General features: G+C 37.0%; 1 protein-coding gene across 2 annotated transcripts in view; it reads left to right on the top strand.

Moving 5' to 3' along the window:
- EPHA3 (EPH receptor A3) overlaps nucleotides 1-17,990 on the top strand; it is a 355,543-nt gene extending 337,553 nt beyond the window's left edge. For both annotated transcript variants that reach the window (XM_058570678.1, XM_058570677.1), the window contains exons 16-17: nucleotides 8,708-8,863; nucleotides 15,277-17,990. In XM_058570678.1, coding sequence (XP_058426661.1) covers nucleotides 8,708-8,863; nucleotides 15,277-15,382 — 262 coding nt within the window. In that variant the 3' untranslated portion in view covers nucleotides 15,383-17,990. The remainder of the gene's footprint in view (nucleotides 1-8,707; nucleotides 8,864-15,276) is intronic.
- The last annotated feature ends 9,427 nt before the right edge of the window (nucleotides 17,991-27,417 follow it).

The following is a 27,417-nucleotide window of genomic DNA, read 5'->3' as shown; positions in this document are numbered from 1 at the left end:
TTTCTCCTAATATATATTCTTTAATGCCTGAATTAATTACATATATTTTGTCACAACTCATATAATTTTAGGAAATTTTAGGAAAAATATAAATATTTTTCTAAGAAGTTCCATCTATCTTAATTCACTAAATATAAAAGTTTTGGAAATTGTTTTCATATGTTTACTTATTACCATTAAAGTACACAACTTGGAGGATTGTATCATTATAAATTTATTAGCAACAACCTCAAGAAATCTTTTTTTCCTTTAGAAAATTTGCTTTCCCACTTTTGACAATGTATTTCATCCTTTTTCATCACTGGTTAAATTCATTCCCTTTCCCTTTAGCTTTCCACTGATGCCTTTGCCACATACTTTATTGAGAAAATACAAGCCATCAGATGGGACATTCCAGCAGCAAAACAAAAACCTTCTGGTGCTGCACCCACCCATCTTGTCCTTCCTTCCTCTAATTACAAGAGAGAAAGAGGCGAGTACCCCTGCTTGTCAGAGGCAGATCCTCTCTCCCTCTCCTCCCATCCCTCCCTAGCCCTCTCTTCGTCCCTACCCCTCCCTCTCTATAATGCATGATTTCACTTTTCAACCCTAGTTAGAGTTGATGATTCATAACAGAGTCATTCCCATAGAATCTTCCACTGAGAGTGTCTTTGTGAATATCGTTGCTGGTAGTGGAGAAGGTGTATGATCACATGGTCAAAGTGTGCCAGAATAAGAACTCACTTAGATGTTGCAAGGAGGAGTGAGAAAAGAAGGGAAGTTATATTAAATTTTATGTTACATTTGTTTTATAGTAGTTGATTTATTTTCCCTAAAATTAGTATTTCCTAATCAGTGGAGACAAGTATGAGTTTGAAGTTTTGACTGTACATCAGTATGAAGCTACAAAGATTTATTTAGCAGTTATTGTGTTTAAGTATTATGCTAGGTTCTGTGTTGGTTATAGAGGTAATAAAACACAGCCTCTACCCTCAATAGCTTGCATTTAAATATGGAAAGAAAAGAAATGTTCAGAAATACTGTAATACCCATCAGATATGTAAAAAATCTTGCAAGAAGACAAGGTATTCAGGAATCATGAAGGAAGGATGAGTTTACTTTTACTTTGGGATGCACTGGCAGTTGTAGAGAAGTGACTTTCAGATTGTGGGTGAAATTTCTACAGGCGGATAACAGGATACGACCATGCCGGGCTAGGGGAACACTGTCCAAAAAACCCAGACACACAAAAACTCAGGACACTTCCAAAAGACCTTGCATAATACAATTATGCTGTAATATAGGATAAAAAAGGAAATTGTAGAGAAAGAGACTGATGGATGCTTTCATCAGATAATCGAAGATTTAATGTCATCTCTAGAAATTTGGACATTCGTCCGTGAGGAAGAGGAGAGTCATTGAAGATACTAAGTGATGGGTTGCACTGTGCCTATGGACTAATTCTCTGGCAGCTACACTTAAGAAGGGCTGGAGGGAAAGAAATCCATGATAAGGAGTTAGGAGGTGATTTCAGTGATCTCAGAAAGGGCTTATGCTGGGGTCGAGTAGAGGAAATACAAAGAAAAGGTGTGAATTCAAAAAGTTTTACTGAAGTGAATGTTCTTGGACATGGTGACTGATGAGATGTGCAGAGTGACAGAGAAAGTACCAGGGACCACTTCCAGGTTCTGAGTGTGGAGAGCTATGAGAACAGGGCTCTCATTGACAGCAGTGGCAAGGGCAGAAGGAAGAACAGGTCTGTGAGGCAGATGAGCATTCTGGGCACGATGAGACCAAGTCCCACGAGAAGCTGGAAGTTCACATCTCAGTCTGGGGGAGACGTTAAAATTAGAGTGAGGCATACAATTTAGAGCATTCTCTCTGTAAAGAAAATGAAAGAAGCCACAGTCAGAAACATGTTTAATAGGTGCAAATCTCAATCTAGCAATGCTGGTTTTCACCGTAAATATAACCTTTTTTATTTTTCTAAAATTATTTAATTTCTAATTAAAGCTCTCATATCCCATAGATTATCAGGAAACTTTTATCTCTGAATAATGGAGGGTGTTGGTTCACATAGGTTGATGCTGAGACATTCCCTCCTGTCAATCTGCTGTACTGTACTTTCAGCTTCTCCCTACTGCTTCTGTGCTGCCCTGGGGTCCAGGGATCTTTCTGAAGCCTCTAAATGCCTTGGTCACTTAGTCCAGAAGTCACTAACTCAATGTCTGTAAGAGCCAAGAAGCTAATTGAAATGAGTGCATGATGCCATCGTCTGTAACAGGGTTTGCTGGTAGCTTATGGAGATTTCAGGCTCCTTATAAGGGGATGTAGAGCCAATCAATGCCAGTGGATGGCTATCCTAGAAGGAAAAAAGTATGGAACATTCCTTAATATCTCAAAACACTAACCCACTGCATAGACTTCCACCTGGAGAGAAAGAAAGCAGTTTCTATTGAGAGCTTTGGAGAACAGTACCAATTACAGAGCAGAAGGATGTGAAATGGTAGGCAGAAACAAGGGACATCACAGCTAGAAACAAGACAGACGATCACAGAGACCACATCCCAAGGATTTTCTGACAGTGGATAGAATGAACTCTGTTATCAAAAGCTGCAAAGAGTGAGGAAGAAAGACAATTGAGGAAAAAAGCCATTCAAGTAAGCAATGACAAGGACATTGGGTTCTTTTTAGAGAACTATTTTGATTGTTTTAGAGTGATAAATGGGATAAAATTTTAAGAGGTTTAGGTATAATTATATACAAATTATATAACAAATTAAACAATACATTCCACATATTTAGAATGAGGTTCTAAAGTGAAGGCAACAAAATTCATGGCATAAAGACTTAAATAATATGACTAACATATTTAGAATGTGGTTCTGAAGACCCAATCATACTTAGTTAATTTAACTGAAATGATTTTAAATATATTGTTCCATTGCATTGATTGCTAGATTTGAAGAGATTTATCTTTATTACTTGGAGGATAAATAGCAAAAATAAGCAATACGTACAGTTTTTCACTATTAATGGCACTAAATTAGCATTAGTAAAATACTTCTGATCTCTGAAAACATAATATAATTCTTTTTGAGAAAAACTGCTGTCTGGACAAATATTATATCCTTTAGGAGAAGTCTAATGACCAAAAAACAATCTGTTTCTCGAAATGATTTTGACCTCCAGTTCTGAGACTAACAGGATGGCTTTCCTCACTGAATAAATATGCTACAGAACCTTTCAGAGGGAAGCAAATATGCCAAATACCCGGGTGATTCTTTTTTAATCTTAAAAGTTAAAGTAGGTAATTTTACCACTGGGAGGAATTAAACCAGATATAATAGCTATAACTGCTCAGATTTCTGTCCTTAAGGCCTAGAGATAATTAAAGTAAACACAATGACTTTCCTTCTCTTTAATGTGTCATTTATATACTAATTTCCTGTTAGGAACTATATATACTTGAAATTATTTTTGGTTACTGATGACAAACTAAATTCATTTAATCCTATCTGGAATTCTTAATGTTAGAGATAAAAAGATCAAGATCATTATAAATCCCCATTTAAAAAATTGGCAAATGCAAGACTTTCCCCCTGAAATATAGTGAGAAGAAATCATTTGAAATAAAAAAAATTAACAATAAATTATAAAAGATATTGAAAAATTATATTACCATCACAGACAATAAAGGTAGGTATAGTTAATGTTTGCCTATAAGAAATTACTCTTAAGAATTAATATATTCCCTGAAACTGTTCACAACAGCCAAAAAGTAGATAATTATAGTGGTATAGCACACATCTCCAAATTATTGATATTTACTTCTAGACTCAGTAGGCATCTACTTATTCATTCAAGAAATGTGTATTAATCATTATTTTTAATACCTGAAAAATAAAACCCTTTGTAAACTAAAAGGGGTTTTTTTATGTTTTAAAAGGATAGCCTAACATTCAATCCTGGAGATTTAGAATTCTAATGCAATATTGAAATAAGGTCATTATGAGAAGATATTCTTGGGACTGGCAGTTGTTGCTGACATTTGTTCCCCAGTATCTGGTGCTAATTGATATGAAAACATTTACAGATAAAATAGGAGTTGATGGGAAGAAATATATGTGTACCTCTTTAATGCAACAGTATGAAAATACATAAAAGAATAATTCACAAACTTACATACAAGGCAGGAGAGAAAAAGGGAGGAAAGTTATTTTTTGCTTCCCTCGAGCAAACATGTAATTTCCATGATTTCCTTTTAATGACTGCGGTCTGCGGCCTGTAGGTACTGATTTATGAAAAGCTGTAACAGATCAGGTGGAGCTCTGCAGGACGTCGTTTACAGCTGCACGGATTGAAATCTATCTAATTTGTCTAGCGAAAGTGTGAGCTCACGGTGTGCATCACCCAGCCTATAAATTTCCCCTTCAGACCCACGTCTGGGGCTGGGTCTAAAAGACGCCAATGCCCACAGCTGCTCAGCAAGTCTGCATTCCCTTGGTGCGCATGAAGAGATATCACAGGCTCTTCACAGTGCGAGACAAATTCCTATCCATTGATAAACTCTCCAGATGTCCTCTCAGAGGAGGAAAGGAACCAAATTTATTTGAAATCCCCGGAGAAATCCTGGAAGTGGAAAAATGATACTTTGCAGGACTGGTTGTTCTAAGGTCACTAGCATTAAAATTAGGTCATTCTTTGTCTTCGTTGGACTTTGATCCAAGTAATAAACAGAAAAATTCTGTTGGGGTCACTCTAATCCCTAATCCACACGTCCTGGTCTATTTCAATTTGTTTATACTAATTTTGTCTAAACTTCTGTTGAGTCTGGCTATACTGTTGAGTTTAAAAATACAAACCATTTTGAATTGAGAAGAAAATCGTCTGCATTTTGGCATGAGGCACACTTCAAAAATATTCTGAATAAATGTCCTGGGGTTTGATTCTTCATACCCACAAACCCATAAATAAAAAAGTATTGCTGTTCATGGGACTAAGAGTCGACATTAGATTCTAAGCTACAGCTACTGTGGAAATTGAAGCCCTAGCTGTGTGTCTGTGTGTGTGGATATTTGCGCTCGCACGTGCACAGGCTTGTAGATAGTTTAATATCTTATAGTCTCATTTCTAGGTCTCACTTAACTTTTATTAAAAAATTTTCTCATGCCTGATTTAATGCTATTCCTATCAATTTTATTTACTGGTTCCATGACTTATCCAATGGGTCCAATGTTACATGCATATAATATTCAATAGGAACAAAGGCTCTTTCACTCATCATGGCCATGCTGAAACAATCCAAGAACAGCATGTAAGTTTTGAAACTTGGTTTGTATATATGTATCCTTAATTCCTCAAGTTCTTAGGAAAAGAACAAAAACAAGAAATTTGCAATGATGAAAATAAACTGTTCTTTTTCTTTTCCAGATTAGTAATTTAAAGAATCATAGAAAATTACTTGTGTTTATGGTTCAGAAGAGAATGATTTATAAAATGTTATATTGATATTTTGTAGTTTTCTAAGTATTCCTAAAGGAAAGAAAATTAATGCTTTGCAAAATAATGCTTAATTTTTGTTTCTTTCTTCCTTTTTTTTTAAAGATAATCTCTGAGGTTAGTTGAAAAAAGCTAAACCGTAACATATAAATACAAATTATAAACTTCAGAATTTTAATTTATGATTGAAACACTTGAGGTAGAGTAGACTGAAGTAGTTGAGTTGAGTCTGATGGAAGGAAGGTTGAGGAGCCCACTTTCAGCTTTCCTCCACTCCACCATGACCGCCACACCGGGGGCTAGGTGTTGGTGTACATTTCCTACAGAGGAAGAAAGTGCAGGCAGAACCAAAATCTCATGTTGCCATTTTTTTCCTTAAACTCAGCATTAAAATTTTATTTTTATCAAATAAATTTAATGTATCCCCATCAAAATCCAGATGAAGAGTCAACTTACATTCTTTCACGTGTCCCTAACGACAGCATGAAAGTCTGGGGTCTGATACAAATTGCCCAGCTTTAAGAATTTTAACTTCACTCTTAAGCATGTCTCTTGTGTATCAGGGAGTGAGTTGGGGAAATATCATCAACAGTAGTAGAAATACCCCAATTAAAAATCCTGTTTAACTATGGGTAGAGTTGGCTCATTTATGGATTTTCTTCACGAGAGATTTTGCCAAGAGAACATGAGCTTTTGCCACACACCCTGGATAATAATCAGTGGTTGGTATTTATAGGTAAAACACTATGCAGTTTAATTTTATCTGGATGGTTCATTTTACTGTTATTTCATGCTATTTTTAATATTCCAGTATTATTCATTACTGGAATTGGTGACTGAGAGAGCTAAACTCATTTCTAAAATAAGGATAAATGCATGTCAATATGTTATTCCTTTATTTTGGTATCTTCTGACAACTAATTCTAAATGTCGAATTTAAGCACTTCAAATGATGGATTTCGTTTAGGCAAATTATTAACTTTCAATATATAAAAAAATGTGAAGTTCTAGTTTAAAAAACCCTAATATTGGGATTTAAAAAATAATAATTTTAAAAAGTTTCAAGAGCTCAGCGCTGATTAAACCCATCTGCAGTATCACAAAACGTGAAAGATTTGAATGATAACTCTGAAGAGGTAAAAATCCAAATGTACTTTCTCAACTGTAAAATAAAGTTTAGGTTATGACATATACACTTTTAATGTGAAGAATATATTTTACTGCAGTAATGAAAACAGAAACTGCAGAAGGTGGAATAGCATATCCATTTAGGAGTGTTGTGAGCTTGTAGATGTTATTGACTATTCTAATGAGGCCCCAAATAATACCTGTTTCACAAGATTGTTGCCCTATTATGCATATAATATCATACGTAACTAAACTTCTAGTTGCTCAAAAGGGAATTAACAAGATTATCACATTCCTAGCAATTTGTATAAACTGGAATTTACTATGTTATTTTTTCTTTTTGAAATTTTAAGGCCTTCAACGATTTTGCTAGGTGTGTTACCTTGGGTCAGAATAACAAATTGCCGACTGACAGCTTGTTACGTGTCAGCACTGCTTTAAGAACTACCTGCGTATGCTCATTTAATCTTCATTTGTGTGACATCTGTATTATCACCATCGTTCCCGTTTTATAGATGAGGAAGCTGACAAGATGAGAAAATCACTCAAGGTCACACAGACAAGAGGTGCTCTACCCAGGATTCAGCCCAGGCCTTATGGTTCTAGCATGTGCGCACTAAACCACTAGACTTTACGGAATATAAAAATCAAAGAGGCCACATCCTGGAATCAAAAATACTTCAGGAGAAAACAGGGGAAATGCAATATGAACAAAATTTCACCTGAATGGTATCTATCACATAGTGACCAAGAGTGTGGGCTTTGGTATAAAATAACTTGTGTCTAAATCCCAGCTCCGTCTGTCTGTCTTTCTGTCTCTCTTTTGCCTGAAGGAACTCAGATTTGTCACTTAGTCTCTTTTAGTTTCAGCTTGTGCATCTGTTACAGGGGCAGAGCATCAGTGCCCAGCTTATGCTGTAAGGATTCAAGTCCTCACCTCTGTGTGATGTGCTTAGTGTAGTCCCTGACACACTGTAAGTGCTCATAAATGTTCAGTATGGTCCTTATTGCTGCTGTTATTATTATCATTGATCTCAAAACAAAGGGCTTTGTAACTGCTTTTTGCTCAAGCTCCCTTCCTTAAGAGGAAAGAATAAAGAGAGAGAGCAATCAATTGTCCTCCTGGTGACTGGTCCCAGTCTTACAAGGGGCCCAAACTTATAAACACAGAAGTCACTGCGCGCTGCCACAAACACCCCGAGAGCAGTTCACCAACGGCTGCTTCTTGGGGCTCTTCAGCGAGGAAAACATGGTCTTCTCCTTTCTTTTCTTTTTTTCTTTCCCTTTTCTTCTTTTCTTTTCTGTTTGTTCTGTTCCTGTGACGCACCAGATCTTATGGTTGGTCATAGATCTGCAGTCATGCCTGTAATTATATAAAATAATCCTACAAGTTCCTCTTACTGCTGATTGTATTGTGCAGTATAAATCACAGTCACAACATCTATCATCTGTCTCTATGTTTATCATGAACTCCATTTGATGTTGTCACATACACAAGTATTCATTTATTGTTTCTCATTTAATTTTTTCTATTGCTCTTGTAATTTATATTTTTAATGACATTTGTGACCTGATTTAAATCTGTGCTGACTGTGTGTCCTGCTTTAAGTATAGTCTAGGTTGTTAAACTGTCCTGTAGACAGCAGCTTGTACAGTACCTACAAATGAACATCCAGTGTGCAGGATTTAGTATTGGAAACCAAGTCCACCACAAAAGCAGACAACAAAATACTCAGTGTGTTGTGTCTGCTATAATTGCATCCTAAATTACCACCATCTTTGCTAATGGTTAAACAAATTAAGTTATAAAAGTATGTATGGATATATTTATGCATTTATGCATTTCACTGGCAAAGTTTCAGTGATTTAAAAAGCAGTCGTGAATGGAGAAGAGGAGCACTGAGACAAGATGATTACACAGTGTTCTTGCAAGCTGCCAATGTGAACAGATGAAGCCTTCATGGCAGATAAATTCCACAAATACGCAGGAATGCCACATGAAGTCAGGAAGTTCCTGCTGATGTTGGTGTCAAACTTTGACACGCAGCATCTCTGCTGACTCCTATCTCTCTCGCTTTGGTGTTTTCTTTACTTGCAGGCCATCAAACCTTCTTCTGGACCAAAGCAACGTCAACATCTCTACCTTCCATACAACAGGTGACTGGCTTAACGGTGTCCGGACAGCACAGTGCAAGGAAGTCTTCACAGGCGTGGAGTACAGTTCTTGTGATACCATAGCCAAGATTTCCACAGAGTAAGAGAAAAGTTTTTGAGACTGAATGATTCTGAACTTTCTAGTGAACATATGTGTTTTGAATTAACATGTTATAAATACGAGTTGAGTCACTGAGGTACTTATGTCTCCTTGTAATCACTGAGCTAGATCTTGGGTCTCTTTGTCAATGACCCCTTCTAGATTGGCATGTTGATGTGGCTTCTTCCCTCACAATAGGTCCCCATGATTGGGGTCTACATTGAACTAAGACATTCTTCAGGTAGACCAACAGATACACACACCCATACCCAACCCCACAAAAATCAAGCCCCTAATTTAAAACATAAGCAGATATAGCATGATAATGAGTATCTTCCTGCATTTGTGATTTTCTGTTATTTTTAACAAAGCCTAACCTCATGGAAATAGAGAATTGAGAACTAGGTGGATAAGCTGGTATACTGCGAAACATGTTAAAGTCTAAAAGTAGTTTTCACAGCTACTAAATAAACATCTTATATCATCATCTATTATTGAATGTCTACTCTGTGAAGGATCGCATGCTAGAAAACGAAGTTATAAATAGGTTTAATACATGACTTTATTGTTTTCCTGAAAAGGCTTATAGTCAGTTTGGAAAGACAATATGCATAATTATATCCATTAATTAGTATTAATTTATGGTTTCATGTGTTAAAAGCCAATAATAATCAAGTATAATATGCTGTATTTCTTAGACAGGGGTCTTTTGGTAATAGGAATTCTTTGGTATGAGAAATCCGTGGGCTTCAGGAAAGGGAGTTTATAAGGAATCAAGTGAATCCAGTGAATAATCCATAAAATTTGTCCTCATTCACAAGATATGGTAATTGGGAACTGGAAGTGAAGAACTAGAAGCTATATTCTTCATCTCTCTGTGAATGAGAGCCAGTTTACTTGACATTCTAATGTGATTGCACTGTTTTTTCTTTTTCTACACTGTGACTTTTTCTGCGTTCCCATGCACGTAGCTGAAAATGGCTGTCTCAACCCTAGGTCATACCACCTTGAGTGGTATGCCACTCAACTGACCAGTGTCCAACTCTCTTTTTTCTGAGTCCCCAGGAGAGAAATTCTGATGGGCTCAGCCCTGCTTGTAGATTGGCTCCTCCGAAGACATATGTTTGCCGTGATCTAATCATTTATGTTCAAAAGAGGTGGGGTGAGATAGCTTGAACTTGGCTCTGGAGACCCTTTCCTGAGACTAGGATAGAGGACTGTTCCAAAGAAGAGGTTTTGTGCTGGGCGGATACACCAAAAGTTGTCCACAGTTTTGTAGCTTGCACAGTGTTTGGAAACTGTGTCTATCTTTGTGTCAGAGTCTATCTTTGATCTTTATTTATTTACATTAAATAAACCCTTTAGTGGCCTCAAGTTTCTTCAAGTCTTATCCTCTCCATCTAATATGTGAATATTTAAATATTGTTGAATATTTAAAGACTTTCATTGTCACCCTGTCAATCATTTAAACAAAGTCACTGTAGAGAGCAACAGATTAGATGTCAAAAAGGAGTGTGCACTGTAATTAATAGACATAAAAGTGCCTCACAAATAGGTAAAGAAGTTTACCATTTATGAAATAGCATTCCAATCAGAAACACAAAAAGTCACAGAACGATCTGTAGGAAGGGTATATTACTATTGAAGAGGAGAATTTGTTCTTAGAAAATAAACTCACTCTACTGTACTTAACATGTGTTGGCATTCCTCTTTAAAGCAGAACGTAGTGTTTGTTGAATAGAATTCTGACCCACTTGACAATATACTTTGAGTTTCTGTGGTAGTTATTCAGATCAGGCACAGTTCCAGCATATATTAATGTATTTAAATATTTTTATAAATTCTTATTTTAGTAATATAAACAGTTGGGGTTATGATATAGAAGACACCTGCTTTAGAGCAGAGAAGCATAGCAAAGAACAAACACGGAGTTGAGCATTTCTGCACCATTGCCAGATTTTCAAAGGCAAAGTTAGACAAATGTTTATTCTCAATAAAATATCAAGACTCAGAGCTCTTAGATTATGAAACAGTATGTTGAAGTGGATGAGGCAGAACGTTGTTAATAAGATTAACTGCTAGTTCACAGTTTAAATATAATCAGACATTGTGAGCTGTGAATGTGGTAAGAAAGGAATTTGCTTAGAAAGGTGAAGTGACAACATTGGTTATACTTCCGAGTTAGTGATATGTTTGTCTCAACAACACAGTGTTGGACAGTAAGCTCCTTTTTGGCTGGTTAGAATGTTTTCACTTAATTATTATTATTTGAACAGTCTGTGATGTACGTTCAAGATGAGAGCTGACTTCTCCTGAGACACTCGGCTGTCTCAGGTGTGTCCTTCACACTGAGCCAGATGCTTTCAGATCTCTCTGTATTTCAATTCCTGTAATGTTGTTTCTTCCGTCCTTTCTCCTCAATTCATGGACAACATAGGATTAACATCTATTGCCCTAAAACTCCTTGAAAGGAGTTGTTTATTTCTTGGGTCTCTGCAGTGTGGTGTACCTCATGCCCCTAGTTTATATTACAAAAATGAGGATTTATGAAAAATATTTAATACACAATAATTTGGGGAAATCTTTTGAGGCAACATTTTCGCCTTAAATGCTATAAAATATTTAATTCCATATTTTATCCTTCCTTTTGCAGTCTTGGGTTTATTGCTTGAATTTGGTTCCTTTCAATCTCTATTTTCTTTGTGCCATCTAGATTCAATTCAGAAATGATTCCCTTGACCGAATAACTCTAGAGATTCTCCTAGAGTAAGACAGAAATACCTAAAAAAGGATGCTAAATTTCTTTTTTTTTTCTATCCAGACTATCGAGTCACAGGAAAAAGTCAATCGAGTTTCATACTGAAATAAATATTAATTTATTTCAGTTAGTTTAGGGATTTTGTTTACATGCAAGCTACTCAACTCATCTAATTTTCAAAAGAAGTCCAAAAAATGTGTTTTATTCAGTAAAATTAACATATTTTTAAAAATATTATTTCCTAGTGTAAGATGGATTTAGGAAAGTTAATGTGAGAAAGGAAGAGAGAACGAGAAAGGGCGAGGGAGCCTAGAAACCGCAGAGAGAAGTAAGTGTGTGGATGAATATTAGGCGGATTATTTGTTACATGCCATTATCCTGCTCCCTTGGATGCTATGTTCCAAGTGTCATCCCTATCCCTTTGTTTTTGAAGTACCAGATAGCTTATAAACCTCTGGCCTCCATCCTGAGTTGCTGCTCTTCTGAAGGAGGTAGTGACGACGATGTGAGCATATGGGGAGTGGTACTGGGGCTCCCGCAGCCAGAGGTTTGGAACTATTTTGGACATGGCAGGGCGGTGGGTAGAAGGCATTCTAGAGGGGCTGCAGAGAGTAGAGGGCACATAAAAACCCACACTAAGGTATAACCTATAGGGATAATTACTTTAATTCTCTTCTCCAGTATAATCCTTTGCATTAAATGTAAACACAGTTATGTATGTATTTGCTTATATTGGGTTCCCAGACACAGAATCTAAAACAGTTTCTGCAGAAGATTTCTTGAGGAGTGAGCTCTTGAGGAGCTCAGGACATACATCTGTAAAGGAGTCATGAGGGGGTTGTTGGCTGAGGGACAGGACTCAGCCCTTCCTATTGGAACAAGAGTCCTAGAGCTGGGCTAGCCCTTCAGACTTGTCCCAAATTGGTCTGTGAACTCTCTGCATCTGATTTTTTCCATCCGCTGGAGTATGGGTGCTTCAGTTTCAGAGGGGAGATCAGAGCCAAGCCTCACAGCATGTATTACTGTCGCTGTGCTTACATTTCTCAAAGAGCTCAGGAAGTTAGTATGCTACCTTAAAAATATTCTTTCTTTCTGCTTTCCATAATTATCATTTTGTTTTTTAAGATTGTAAAGAAGGAGAAAAGGAAGACACAGAGAAAAAAATTTGTGAGTCATAAAAGATATGATATAGAATGGGAAGAAAGATGAAAGAAGAAATACAAAAAGAATGAGGATCTATTGATTTGTACACATATATTTTATCTGCCCTGTTTTCTAGCTCTAGATTCATAAACTGACTTTTTTATAGTTTGTGGACAAGTGGGGAAATGTTTCTTCTTCATTTTAAAGATAGATCCATGGTATATAAAGAGTCAAAATCCCATAGAACACACGCTCTCAAAAGCAGGGATCAGGGTAAGTAGCCTACGTTACTCTAATGAAAGCTTTCGTTGTCCATGGTTCCACTGAGAGCAGCAAGCCTGGTGTCACCGTACCTCCCACTAGCCTTCCTCGTGAAGGGAGGCAGCTCAAGAGGACGATGGGAGGGCGCTCAGGCAGACACAGATCGTCCGTAGGGGGTTTACCAGCCTGTGATGGCAGCAGGGAGGCAACTTGCAGGTCGTCAGGAGTTTCATTTTCAGCCCAGGTGATAGGAATGCAAACAGTCTTGGTTAGTTTTATGCAACGGCTGCTTAAACGACTTGTAAACTGCTTCTCGAGTGGTTTCCCATTGTCTGCTTGCACCTCTTTATTGCTTAGCAACTCACTTCTTAAGAAGTCAATTACTCCATTTCTCTTTAATTGAACTCGAATTTTTTGTTCTTTCCTTTATGCTCACCGTAAAGAAGCCCCTTCTCTGTTGGTATGTGTGTGCCTGTTTGCACACGTGCGCTTTTTCTTCTTGCCATTTTCAATTTGCCTGCTGCTCCTTGCCAAGTGATACTTTACTCCTCTGTCAATTCCCCAGATAAACATACTTTGGACTATTGATTTATTCTTTAGTAAGTACATATTCAGCCCCTACTAAACGGTAGCCATTGTTTAGGGTGTGGTTGATAAGCAGAGTACAAAACGGATAAGAATCCTTGTTCATATTGGAATTCACCATCTTGTGGGACAAGATAGGGAATAAAGAAAAGAAGTGAGAAATAAAGGCAATATGCTGGATGGTGATAAATGCCTTGGAAGAAAATAAAGCAAGGAGAGAAGATGGGAAGTGCAGGTATGAGTGCAGAGAGGTTTTACAGTATTGAATAGGAGGGTCAGGGATGGTCTCATGAGGGGCGATATTGGAGTCAGGACCTGAAAGAGGTGAATATATGAACTGATTACTTGAATCAAGAATATTTAATGAATCATTTGCACGTGTTTAGCTAAGTCTCTTTTTTTCCCCCAAATGAAATTCTTTGTGTTCATATAATCTTTATTTTAATGCCTGGTTTCTGAGTTTAAATTATTTTAAATTTAATAATTTTGATAAATAAGGATATTTCCTTGTCATTTTTTTCTACGTTGAAAGAACTTTATACTTGAAAGAAATTGTTCCAGTAACCTGTGGCTGTACAACAAACTACCTCAAATTTAAAGGCTAAACAAGAACCCTTTTATTATATATCACAACGTCGTGGGCTGTGAGTTTGGGCGGAGCTCAGGCGTGTGATTCTTCTGCTCGTGTCGGTGTTGACTGAAGTATTCATAACCTGACTCTGGTCCAGTCCAGAGGGCTTGAGAGGGCGTCGTCTGCGTGTGCCCTGGTGCAGATGGAGATGGAGCTGGGACTGTAGACCAAGTGCCTACGCATGGCCTCCCCAGTGTCATAGTCTCAGGGTCGTCAGACTCCTTATACGGCAGCTCTGGGGCCCAGAGAGGGTGTCTCAAAAGATAAGAAGTGGAATCTAGCAGTTTCTTAAGACCTGAGTGCAAAAAACTGAAGAATGTCACTTCTACATACTCTGTCAGTCAAAGCAGTCCCTGAGCTGGCCCAGATTCAAGGGATTGGGATAATGCTCCACAAAGAATGTGTGACCATCTGTAGTAGTTTCCTAGGGCTGCCATAACAAATTACCACAAACTTACTGGCTTAAGCAACAGAAATTAATTTTCTCACAATGCTGGAGGCCAAAAGTTGGAAATCAAGGGGTTGGCGGGGCTATTCTTGCTCCAGAGTCTGTAGGGGTGAAGCCTTCTTTGCCTCTTCTAGCTTTTGGTGGATGCTGGTGTTCATTGGCTATGGCAGCATCACTGCAGTCCCTGCCTTCATCTTCACATGGCCTTCTCTGTGTCACTGTATGTCCTTTTCTGTCTCTAATAAGGATAGTCTCATTGGATTTAGCGCCCACCCTAATCTAGTATGATCTCATCTTGATCCTTGCCTTAATTACATCTGCAAAGACCCTATTTCCAAATAAGGTCACCTGGTGAGGTTCCAGATGGACAGAAATTTTGAGGGGGCACTGTTCAGCCCGCTACCCCATCTATATTCTTCCACAAGAAGAATGGCCAGGATATAATACATGGATGATGCAAAAATCAGAAAAGTACGTCCAAAGGACTGGGATATATGATTGTGCAAGCTTTGCTAATTGAAAATCTCTGCTTACATACTATTCAAGAAGCCATGATTCTCACCAGACATTTTCTTCTGTTTTTACAGTGACATGAAAAAGGTTGGTGTCACTGTGGTTGGGCCACAAAAGAAGATCATCAGTAGCATTAAAGCTCTTGAAACACAATCAAAGAATGGTCCAGTTCCAGTGTAAAGTGCTATTTCTGGATGGAAGCGGTGGCTGTGGAAGATGTAGTGTTACTCTGAAGGTGGATGATGATACTGGAGATACTGGGGGCAGTTCCAAGCCCAATAAGACACTCACATTTGAGTACAAATGCCTTAAAATGGAATTGAAAAACTCTTTATTTTCCCCTATCATTTAGTGGATTGGTGGGTGGGTGTATTTTGTTTTGTAATTGCTTTTTTATATTAGTTGCTGAATTAAATTAAAATTCTTCAGCGCGAAGTGACGAAGAACTAGCATAGAGCCATTGATCATAAACTGACTGTCACAAAGCAAAATAAGTGAAATAACAAAATGAACATGGTGGCTCTTTTTACTAATAGCCACTAAAGAAAAGACTTGTGATATTTTTATACACAGAATAAATATGTAACAGGTATTTTGTTTCTTTGAAAGCAAGCAAAATCGAGGAATTTATACCTCAAAGTATCTGGCCATATTTACTGCCTTTTCATTCTATTATTCTCTTTTATCTGTTAAAAGCATGGAGAAATGAAGTTTGTAGTTCTTTTAAGTACTGCACATTTTTGTTAGCTTCCTTCAGTATTATGTAAAAATTGTCTTAATTTTGAAGAAAAGTACATATTTATTTTCTTTTGAATTGTTTTTATTGTTTTCTATTTATGCCTTGATATTTTAATTTGGATTTGTTACAGCCAAGTGCCAGATGCTCTCTCCAATTGTCAGCAGTAGGAAACATGATAAACTAGATGTAGACAATGATGGGTTTCTTTCCAGATTTTTTGAACCAGCCACGTATATGTATGTATAACTATATATATATATGAAAAGAAAGAAACCAAACCCTTTCTCTGTTCATACACTAACCAAATCTCTCGCAGTCTGGATTATCACATCCATTTTTGTCTCTCCATTTATTAGAAACTGTATGCTCCTAATTTGGTGTAATATCCTGGCCTGTATGTAATGGATTCTCAATGACATACCTGCCCTGCTCTGGTGTTTAGGAGACCATCACCTTGCTCCATTGGTAAAGAAGCTCTTTAGAGCTCCAGAATAGAGAATAACTACACTGGAAAGAATTGGAATCCTGTATAGATTGCTGCATTAATTGGCAACACAGCCTATAGGCCAATGCATGAGTCAAAAAATCACTTGCTGACTGGCTTTGAAATGTCACTTAATATCTTTGCTTAAACTTGTTGAGCTGTTTGTAGGGAATGATGATAACTGAACGACTCACCTGCATCACTGGGGTTTAGTTAAATTAATTAAACATTGTGATAATCAATACCATGTGTTATTATCTTTAAGAGTCTTCCACTGAAATGCACCTGTTATAATTTTGGTGTATGAATTAGAAGCACTGAACTTCTTTGTATTTGTTGAGCATATCATTTTCAAAATAGCTGGTTATCTAGCAAATGACTCAAAATCTGTAGGCAGTAGAGAGATCTGTCATTGCAGGAATTTAGACTTAATATTCTATAAAGGTCAAATATGAGCATATTCAATAATATTTGAAAAGAAGTACCTGGTGGAGATCTAGCCACTAATATATTGTGAAGCAACATTTTAGCTCTATCTGTAGTCTTCCTAATGCTGATATGATCATGGTATGGGAATAAGAAATGCATATGTCACAAGAATAGAATGGATAAAAAATACTGCAACCTTTATGTTCTTATGCAAAGTGGCACACTATCCAGCTTACAATCACAGATCAAAATTCACAAGTGCTAATCTGTTGTAAATTTAGTGTAATAAAGCTTAGGTTGTGTTCCTCCAAATAGGAGATTATTTCTTAAATTTCTGCAATATTCCTTATAGTCAAATAATCTTACTAGAATTCTATATTGGATATATAAGAGCATGAACTTTTTAAAAAGATATATGTGATTATGAAGTTAATTACAAATTTCACTTAAGCCTGGTAGAAGCAGCTAGAAAACATTTTTTAATCAAACATTTTGTGTGGTGGGATGTTAGTTTGAGATCTGAATCTGGCTCCAATCTCATTTTTCCCAGACTAGCATTTACTTTCTTAGATACTATTCTGAACGTATTCAGTAAAATCTGTACATTTCATGAACTAACAGAAGTTGAGGATCATTGAATCTATTTCACTTACTTTGGCTCTGGTTTCCATTTGAAGTAGAGGTGGTATACACTGTCTATTGCTCTCATATTTTCCCTATTTTTCTACGTGACCTCTTATAAATTTACTTCACGATTTTTACCCTGTACATATGTAAACATAACAGTATACGATTCTTAGCCGTGGAGTAGAGGTACTAGGATTCTTATGGCCATCTCTTTGTACAGGAACTGCATTGACTTTCAATCAACACAGAACCGCAACTCCTTCACAATGTTATGTGCCATATGATCTGTTTTGTATCTTTAATCTGATTTACATATATTATTTATTTCTGGTAACTCACCCAGTTCATGCTGTACTAAGTATCAATTAAGCCATGTATAAATGTGATAAGATTGGCAATACATATTTACTTTAAACTTGTATTTTCAAAACATTACTCATTTAGTTTACTTTGTACAATGTAGATGGCCTGTTACTAATGTAAAATGATTTGTAGTGGAAACATTTATATTTTTATAATAAACATAATGAAAATATTTTTTACAGATTGGCATACAGAAGTGGTCTTTGAAGCTTTTTTACATATTATGAAAGTATGTGCTTATTTAAACAGCAAAATAATGAAATTTATTTACGTCACAAAGAATGTGATTCGGTTTCTTTTTTCTCCATTAGTGAGGAGGGATTCAGGTTATGTAATCCACATTTTTCTTTGGTCTAAATCTCATCATCAATAAGCTAGAAAATAATTAGTAAATGTTATCTTCATGGTTAAAGAACACAACTGTATTAGGCAGTTCTCTTTTGATTACAAGTGACAAAAACCAAATAAATTCGCTTAAGGAAAAAAGGAAAATTTTTAGCCTATGCAACTGAAAAGTCTGGAGATGAACTTCCTAGCTGAGAGATCAGGCACAGATAGATCCAGGAGTAAAGTCTTTTATTCTGTGTCTTCTTCACTTGACCCTATTTTCCTTCCAAGTGGGTTAATTCACAAACTATGTCTTTTTTTTTTTTTTTAAAGGAAGGGAAGAGCCAGTGAAAGACTCAGTCTGCTCTTATTTTTTTTTTTTTTAATTTTATTTATTTATTTTTTCCCCCAAAGCCCCAGCAGATAGTTGTAGGTCATAGCTACATGTCCTTCTAGTTGCGGTATGTGGGACGCGGCCTCAGCATGGCCAGAGAAGCAGTGCGCTGGTGCGGGCCAGGGATCCGAACCTGGGCCACTGCAGCGAGCACGCGCACTTAACCGCTAAGCCATGGGGCCGGCCCACAAACTATGTCTTTTAAAATATTGCTCTAGTTAATGTAACTCCACTTGTACTTCCTGTGAGATAATGACTGCCCTTCAGTTGTTCCAGCAGAAATCCTGGGGCCTTGCTAGGCTCACAGCCCTATCTGAATCACGTTGGGCAGGAGAATGAATTACTCGGATTGGCAAGTACTTAGTCCTGTGCTCGCCCTTGGAGAGAGCAGGTGGAGTCATGTGGAGCTGATGATCTACAGGGATTAGAGGTGTCAGAGTGGTTTATGTCCAGAAGAAAGTCAGAATATCACTTATGAAAAAGGAAGGAAGCAATTCTGGACAGGCCAAAGAAAACAAATGAAAATTAAAAACAACCACAGCTGCAAATAACACTAAGAAGCACCTGATATTTTGTAAAAAGTAGGTCCCCGTGGGCCGGCCCGTGGCTTAGCGGTTAAGTGCGCGTGCTCTGCTGCTGGCGGCCCCGGTTCGGATTCTGGGCGCGCACCGAGGCACCGCTTCTCCGGCCATGCTGGGGCCGCGTCCCACATACAGCAACTAGAGGGATGTACAGCTATGACATACAACTATCTACTGGGGCTTTGGGGGGAAAAAAATAAATAAAATCTTTAAAAAAAAAAGTAGGTCCCTCGTCATTTGCAATCTACTTAAAGAAAATGATTACACATGAGAAACAAAAACAGCGAACTCACAATATAAGATAACGGATCAAGATTTCCACAAGGTGGAATTGGACGAGGAGAGGTCACAAAACAGGTCAGAGCTTGCCTTGGAGCAATAGCATGATCGTGTTGGGTGGAGAAGAGAAGAGCTCGTAAGCAGGAGACTAGCGAAGTAAGGGGGAAGAGGTGTATTTATTCATTCAATACGTATTAAGCACTCTTAGGAGACAGGTGCTTTGCTATCACCATTTACAAGTTACCTCATTAAATCTTTGCAACAATCCTGTGAATAGATATTATGTGATTTAACAAGTGAGGGAATTAAGATTCAGACTGTCCAAGTCACCTTCCCAAGATCACTCTAGTAAATAAACATAGTTCAAACTGGAATCTTCTTATTCCGTTTTTTTCATCGTATAATTGCTACTGTAATCCCCAAAATGCTTTGAAGACAGTGACAGTGGCAATTTGCAAAAATGATATGGGGAGAGGCTGCAGGTTAAGTAGATTGCATGCTGTTAGAAGTCGATTTTGGTGCTGTAGACGCGAAGCTCTGCACTTACTCCAGGATGGTGGTAATAGAAGGTGAAGCATGGGATGCTTCCAAAGACACATAAACAAAGAAGGTTAACAGAACTTACCAATTTGATACGAGAATTGTTGTAAAGGTGAGAATTGAAGCGAACCATCAAATGTAGGTTCTGTTTGTGGGAATGGGGGCACCGTTAGTCGAAGTGGGAAATACAGAGAAGTTAGTTTAACATTATGAGTTTGCTCAATTTATGGTATTTGCCGAATCTTAATAAATTAATAGATATTGAAGATGTGAGTCTCAAGCTTTAGGAAAAAGAATTTGAAGGTAAAAGGTGTCTCTGATACGATGTAAAGATCTACGCGTCTTTACTTGTGGTATATGTACACGTCTTTATCTTGCACCACCATTTTTAGGTTAACGCTAGCTGCTGTAATAGTTAAATTTCCACATGTGATCAGCTTAAAATAATAAAACATGAAACTTTAGACACAGAATAACCCAAAGTAGTTGTTTGCCGGGTGGCCTTGCTTGCGACGATTCAGATGCCCGCTCTCCATCTGGTGGCGTGGAAAGCTTTGGAATCCTTCACTTCCAGCTGGTAAATGGAATGGAGGATTGTCTGTGGCAGACTTTATGAGTGCTGCTTGTTAGTGGCACACACCACTTTTCTTTTCACTTCTATTGACTAGAACTCAGTCCTATTGCTGCACTTAACTGCAGGAGAAGTGGGGGAAGCAGTGTGCCTAAACAGCAAAGATAGGAGTGTCTGGAATCCAGATAGCAATCTCTGTTGCAAGTCCTCTTCCTTATATATATAATATGTAAGAGGCAGATCGTTCTAAAAGGTTTGTTAGGGAAACATCAGTCTCTTGCTTAACTCCACCCGTTTCTTATTCTCTGCAGACAACCATTTTTAAGTCTTTTCTCTCATTACTTGAAGCCAGTACTTTTATTAATGGCACCTGTGTCTGCTATGGGAGTGCACTGTTCAGATCTCCTTTCAAGAGAGAACCTATTAGAAAGAGAGCATTAGCTGACAACCTCAAGCTGTTGTACTTTCAAAATCCCCAGCATAGTTGATACCAGGCCATGGAGCATGGTGGGAGTCCTAGAGCAGGGCCATGTCTTCTCAAGTGACAGACTCTTTTTACTAAGCAATCTCTGATCTCATGCTGTAATCATCCAGGCTGAGGCCTTCTCAGAGATGCACTGCAGTCTGAGCTTCCTAGCCAATCCCCCTCCTTTGCTCTCTTCCTTCATAGCTGTCAGACGTGTATTTCAATCTATAAGCTGCCTATGCCTTCTCTTACTCTGTCCCAATCCTTCACAGGCATTTCCACCAAAAGTTTCTTGTAGCTCTAATGCCTTTTTGGTGTCTGCTTCTTGAGGTTCCTAAATTGAGACAATGACTCTCAAGTTGATTAACCTGGAAATTAAAATGTCATGCTCACTCTTCTCTATCTTTCAGTTTAGATCACCTAAGCCATAATTCTATTTTAGGAGTGCTAACTTCTTTTCTTTCCCACCACAACTTCTGCTGGTCGCTTATTACTTATCTAGATTACTGAAGGAAAATCCTAAATAATGTACCTGCCTTCGGTCCTGATATCTCCAATATCAGTCAGACTAATATATTAGAGCAAATTTAATTTCGTAGTTCCTCCCTAGGAGGCTTGCAAATACAAATGCATCAGGGGCCTGCAGGTAATATAAGTGAGTAAAGCAACTGGGGAGTGTAGTGACCCATAAAAGCACCCTTTGTTCCTCCAAAAGCAACTTCTCAGGGACAAGGCTACTTGGATCCAATGTGATTTCCTGATCTTTCATCCTAATCTGAGTTTTGGTGAGAAATGTTTATATATTTTAGATATGGTAACCCATCTAATGATGAAGAAGACATATCCCAGGGCTGAATTTAACCTGCAGCTGCCAACTTATCCTGTCTAGAATACAGAATATTCTTTAGTATTGGTACATAAGACCTGCCTTGAAGAAAACCCTGCTTCCTTTTGTATTCTCTTGTCAGTCTGCTACCTCCTCACACTATATACAACTGCAGTGAACCACTTGTAGTTCTCGGAATATGATACACTTTATTTTCTTTTTTATGCATCAGAGTCTTTGAACTTTTTGTACCCTTGTCCAGAATCACCTAGCCAATCTCTATTATAACACTTATCATCTTATACTAACATTGTCTTTTCTTTATGCCTTGTCTCTACTCATGGCCGAGGGCACCTTAAACAGAAACTCTGTTTTGTAAACCACTGTGTCCCTGCCCACTGCAATGCCTGGTATATAATAAGCATCCCCCAAACTTTTGAGTTAAATTAATGTACTGAAACAATTCTTGATAATATAATAAAGAGGAATGTCCCTGATGTTTTTTTTTTTTTTGTCCTTATAGAGAAAAGTGTGAATTTCCTTCAGGTCAATAAAACTAGTTAATGTTCTAGTTGTATATCTTGGATCATTGAACATACTGATTTCTGCTAGAACTGGTTCATTTTCATAGAATTTTGTGGACTCCTTTCATTGGTCTCAGTGCTCCCATTTTTCTTAGCGCAGTTAAGTCATTTAAGTAGACCCTTGAACCAGAGCTTAGTTATAAAAATTTAACAAGGTAAATGCCAAAGCTTTTCTAATTCTTTCTGTTCCTTTCCTATGTACAAATAACATCAACATGCCTACTAAAAACTGCCCTTCTTACGGGGCATCTGGGATACACATTCTATTGACCCAGGGGATCTAGACACAATTTGGGAAAATAAGAGGTAGAGTTAAATACACCATAAAAGAAAGATTTTGGAGGTTTACAGAAATCCTCACCCTGAAATTCTCTGGGAAAACCTAGTTACAAGTTTATGGAGAATAGTCAGAATTAAATCACATTTTCCCACTAGGTCTGCTATCGTCTTTCTTCTTTGAAGAAAGATAATATTCCACTTAAATTAGAAATAATAAAAGTGTCAATAGTAATAATAACAATAAATAGAATTTAAAAACTGCTTGATAATTGCTATTACAAATATGTACATAGATATGTATGTATTTACCTGTTCCAAAAAATTATACCTGACATCAATTGAGCATTTACTATGTGTCAAGCACTTAATATATATTATTTCATTTAATTTCCTCAACAGCCTTGTGAAATGAGTATTTTGTCATCCACTTTATGGGGTGAGGCTTAGAGTGGATAACAATCACACCAGGTCATACAGCTAGCGAGTAGAAGAGCTGAAGTCAAAATCAACTCCAGGACCCTTGCTCTGAATGACTACTCTATGATCTGTCAGTATAATATTACTAACAAGGATAAAATCTGAAGAGAAATTAGAAAACGCAGTCTGGATTTAAGATATTGGGTAGTCTCCATTTTGCCACTTTTCACAGTGCATGACGTTACTCAACGAATCTCCTAGTAGAGACACATTTCTGCAGAATCCTTTGATTCTTACTACCATAGTAGAGGAAGGAACAGGCGGTTACCCTTGATTTCACTTCTGTGAACTCCATTTCAAGAGCATGAGATTTGTCTGACATATGGTGAACCCTTCAAGCAAACATGCTCCCTTGAACATTCAACAAATAATCTAATTTGGAAACACCAAATACCACAAGGAAAAAGTAGTACTCTCGTGCTATTTTCTGACAGATTTCCACGCCAATGATTTATGGAAGTGTGTTAAGTTTGGGATTCTTATCTGAAGCCAAGAAAAAAGCCCTTACATTTTTGAAACCTATCACCCTCAATGATGGAAGCCAAAACCTTGGAATGTTGCTAAAATCAAGGATGAGGAAACACAGAGTGTCATGTACTATCAAGAACTTATTGACTTTCATATGGTTCTCATTTATTCTCGTACATGGCAAATCAAAAGCCTTGGAAGGAAGCCAATACAAATTGTTATAGATAACACTATGTGAATTTAATTGCCATAGGTACACTTCATATAATAAATATATATTTCATATCAGCAACTCAGCAACACAAAAATGGAAAAAGACACTAGTCAAAATTCATTTGGACACTCTCCTTCAGAGAATGCTCAAATTGCCAGTGTTATTATTTATCTTGGGCTGGAGATCCTTTAATACTCAATTTGTTTCATGTTTCTGACTCTAGAGATTTTATATATATACATATATTTTTTTTCATACTCTTATCATGTATTGAAATCATGTTACTGTGATAACTTAGGGTAATAAAATTGTTTGAATACATGTGCTTGCAGAATCAAATAGATTAAATTGTTCTATTTCCAAATTTTCAAAGACATTTTTCAAATAGGAATTTTTTCTTTGTTTAATTGGCTATGGTTCAGTTTGCGGCATCATTTGAGCATGGAAGTTTCTAGCATGACACTGCTATAATTTGTAGCCTAATAGTAATGGACCACTTATCAAATGTCTAACACAGTGCTGGGCTCACAACAGCTGAGCAGGCACACAATAAGTATTTGTTGAATGAATTTTAAATGTATTGTGAGAGGACAAATGATTAATATTACCTTTTTCAACTAATACGCCATGGATCCAGTGAATAACGCACAATTGAGTTCCACTTAAGTTAATGTTTCTCTCAAACATTTAGAGAGAGAGTTTTGTAAACGAAAAGCTAATCTAACATATAATCTAGTTCATGGCCTGGCCCATAGAATAAACTCATAACTGTTGAATGACAAATATTTTTAATGCAATATCACTACAGGTAACAAAAGAATCCTATGATATTTTTTTTTCTACTGTGAAGGAAGGGAATACATATATGGGAAATGACTTACTAAATTTAAGAATTAGTAAATGTCAAGGCCAAAAATAAGGCTAAAATATTTTGGGAAATGCTTTCCTTCTAAAACAGCATGTACATAAAAGAGATCAAGAAATATTAAAACAAAGTGGATTTTTTTGTTTCTTTGTCTCTTTTTATGACTATTTCAATTACTATGGTAATGCACCATTATTTAGTGGCTTAAAACACCAAGTCACTTAAAGTCACTCCTCTCATGTTTTCTGTGGGTCAGAAATTTAGATATGGCATAGTACAGAGAGCTTGTCTCTGCTCCATGTTTTCTGAGCCTCAGATGAAAGACTCAAAGCCTGGGGGCTGGAATCATCTGAAAGCTCATTCACTCACAGGTCTAGTTGTTAATGTTGGCTTTCATTTGGAGACATAGCTAGGCTATTGGCTAGAACACTCACACATGGCCTGTCTTCATGGCCTGGACTTCCTCACAACACGCTAGCTGGTACCAAGTACAAGCATCCCATGGGAGAGGGAGGAGAAAGAGAGCTATCAAGAATTTCGTAGAGTCTGGGGCAGGCCCGGTGGCGCAAGCAGTTAAGGGCGAGCACTCCACTGTGGCAGCCCGGGGTTCATCGGTTCAGATCCCCGGCGCACACTGACGCACCGCTTGGCAAGCCATGCTGTGGCGGCGTCCCATGTAAAGTGGAGGAAGGTGGGCACGAACGTTATCCCAGGGCCAGTCTTCCTCAGCAAAAAAGGAGGAGGATTGGCAGATGTCAGCACAGGGCTGATCTTCCTCACAAAAAAAAAAAAAAAAAAGAATTACGAAGAGTCTGAGATTTTGCCCATACAAGCCAACAGGGATGCTGGTGGAAGACATGAGGTTTCTGGGTCAGAGGCAATAGGTGATTTGGCACTCAAAACAATAGCAGTAGCTAGAGTGTCATCATTTTCATGTGCTGATTCCCTAAGCCCCAATTTCCACAGGGTGATGCAGAGAGCCAGGTCATGCCTGTATACATGGGTTGTGTTGAGGAAAAGGAAACTCAAGTTTAAGGAACTTTAGTCTTTTATAATGGACTGCAAGCAAACCTGCTTAACATTTGTCTCAGTGGGAGATGTTATTTTTATTAAGCTGGACAGCAGAGATCAACTGATTTGTCCTCTGCCCTCCCTTGGTTGAGAATGACTATAGGAAAATTGAGAGTGTTTGTATCTTCAAGGGCATAAAATAAGTAAATGATATTTCCTAAGTAAATTTTGCAATTTGTATAAATATTATATAAAATATGGTGGGATTTGATATGCTTTTTACTAAACTTATAGAGGACTTGTGTAGAATTGTTATCTTTACTATGTTAAGTTTTCCAGTCTACGAGCAAGATATCTCTCCATTTATCTAAGTTTCCTTTGATGTCTTTTATCAGAATTTTCTAATTTTCATCATAGAAATTCTTTATAGATTTTGTTTAATTTATACCAAGTACTTCATTTTCTTTGGTACAATTATAAATGATACTGTGGTTTTGATTCTAGTTTCCACATGTTCATTGTTGGTTCCTAGAAAATGATTAAATTTTTTGTTTTGATTTTCTTATCTTGCTACCTTGTTGAATTCACTTATTTGTTTTAAGATTTTATTTTTAGTAGATTCTTTGTAAATTTTCTACGTAGACAATCATGCCATCTAAAAATTGCAACAATTTTATATCTTCCTCTCCAATCTGTGTTTTTAATTTTTTTCTTGCTTTATTGCTCTTGCTATATCTTCTATGTTGAATAAGAGTGCTGAGCAAGCATTCTTGTCTTATTTCTAGTCTTAGGAAGAAAACATTTAGTCTTTCACCATTAAGTATGATGTTAGCTGTAAGTTTTTCGTAGATGCTTTTATCAAGTTGAGAAACTTCTCCTGTACTCTTAGTTTTCTGAATTTGTTCATGAATGGGTATTAGAATTTTTCAAATGTTTTTCCTGTTTCAATTGGTATGAACATGTGATTTTCTTCTCTAGCTTGTAGATTTGGTGATTATACTGACTGATTTTTTGAGTATTGAACCAGCCTTGCATACCTGGAACATGTCTCCCTTGTTCATGGTGTATAAATATTTAATACATTGCTGGATTCAATTTAGTAAGGTTCTGTTAAGAATTTTGCCTCTAAGTTCATGAGAGACACGTAGATGTACTTTTCTTTATTTTACTTCTTTACTTTTACTTTACCTTCCTTATTGGGCTGTTGGTATCAGACTTCATAAAATAAGTTACATATCATTCCCTCTTCTTTTAGTTTCCAGAAGAGATTGTGTAAAATTGTGTTAATTCTTCTTTCAGTGTTCATAGAATTCCGCAGTGACGTTATCTCGGCCTAGAGATTTATTTCTCAGGAGATTTTTAAATTATAAATAGAATTTATTTAACAGCTGTGGGACTATTCAGTTTATTTTAGTTTGGTTGAGTTTTAGTAATTTGTAGTCTCTGAGAAATGTATCCATTTTAATATATTGTCAAATTTATGAATGTAAAGTAGCTTGTACTATTCCTTTGTTGTCTTTCTAATGGATATGGGTTCTGGAATAATATCACTTATTTCATTACTAATATTTATAATTTATGTCTTCACTATTTTCATTTTTTTTAGTCTTTCTAGAAGTTTACCATGTTTATTGAGTGTTTTTTTTTTTTTGGAAGAACCATCTTTTTGTTTCATTGATTTTATCTATTGT

The sequence above is a fragment of the Diceros bicornis genome, chromosome 27, assembly GCF_020826845.1.
Source record: "Diceros bicornis minor isolate mBicDic1 chromosome 27, mDicBic1.mat.cur, whole genome shotgun sequence".
NCBI classification, from domain to species: domain Eukaryota; kingdom Metazoa; phylum Chordata; class Mammalia; order Perissodactyla; family Rhinocerotidae; genus Diceros; species Diceros bicornis.
This window is presented reverse-complemented; position numbering and strand designations above follow the sequence as displayed.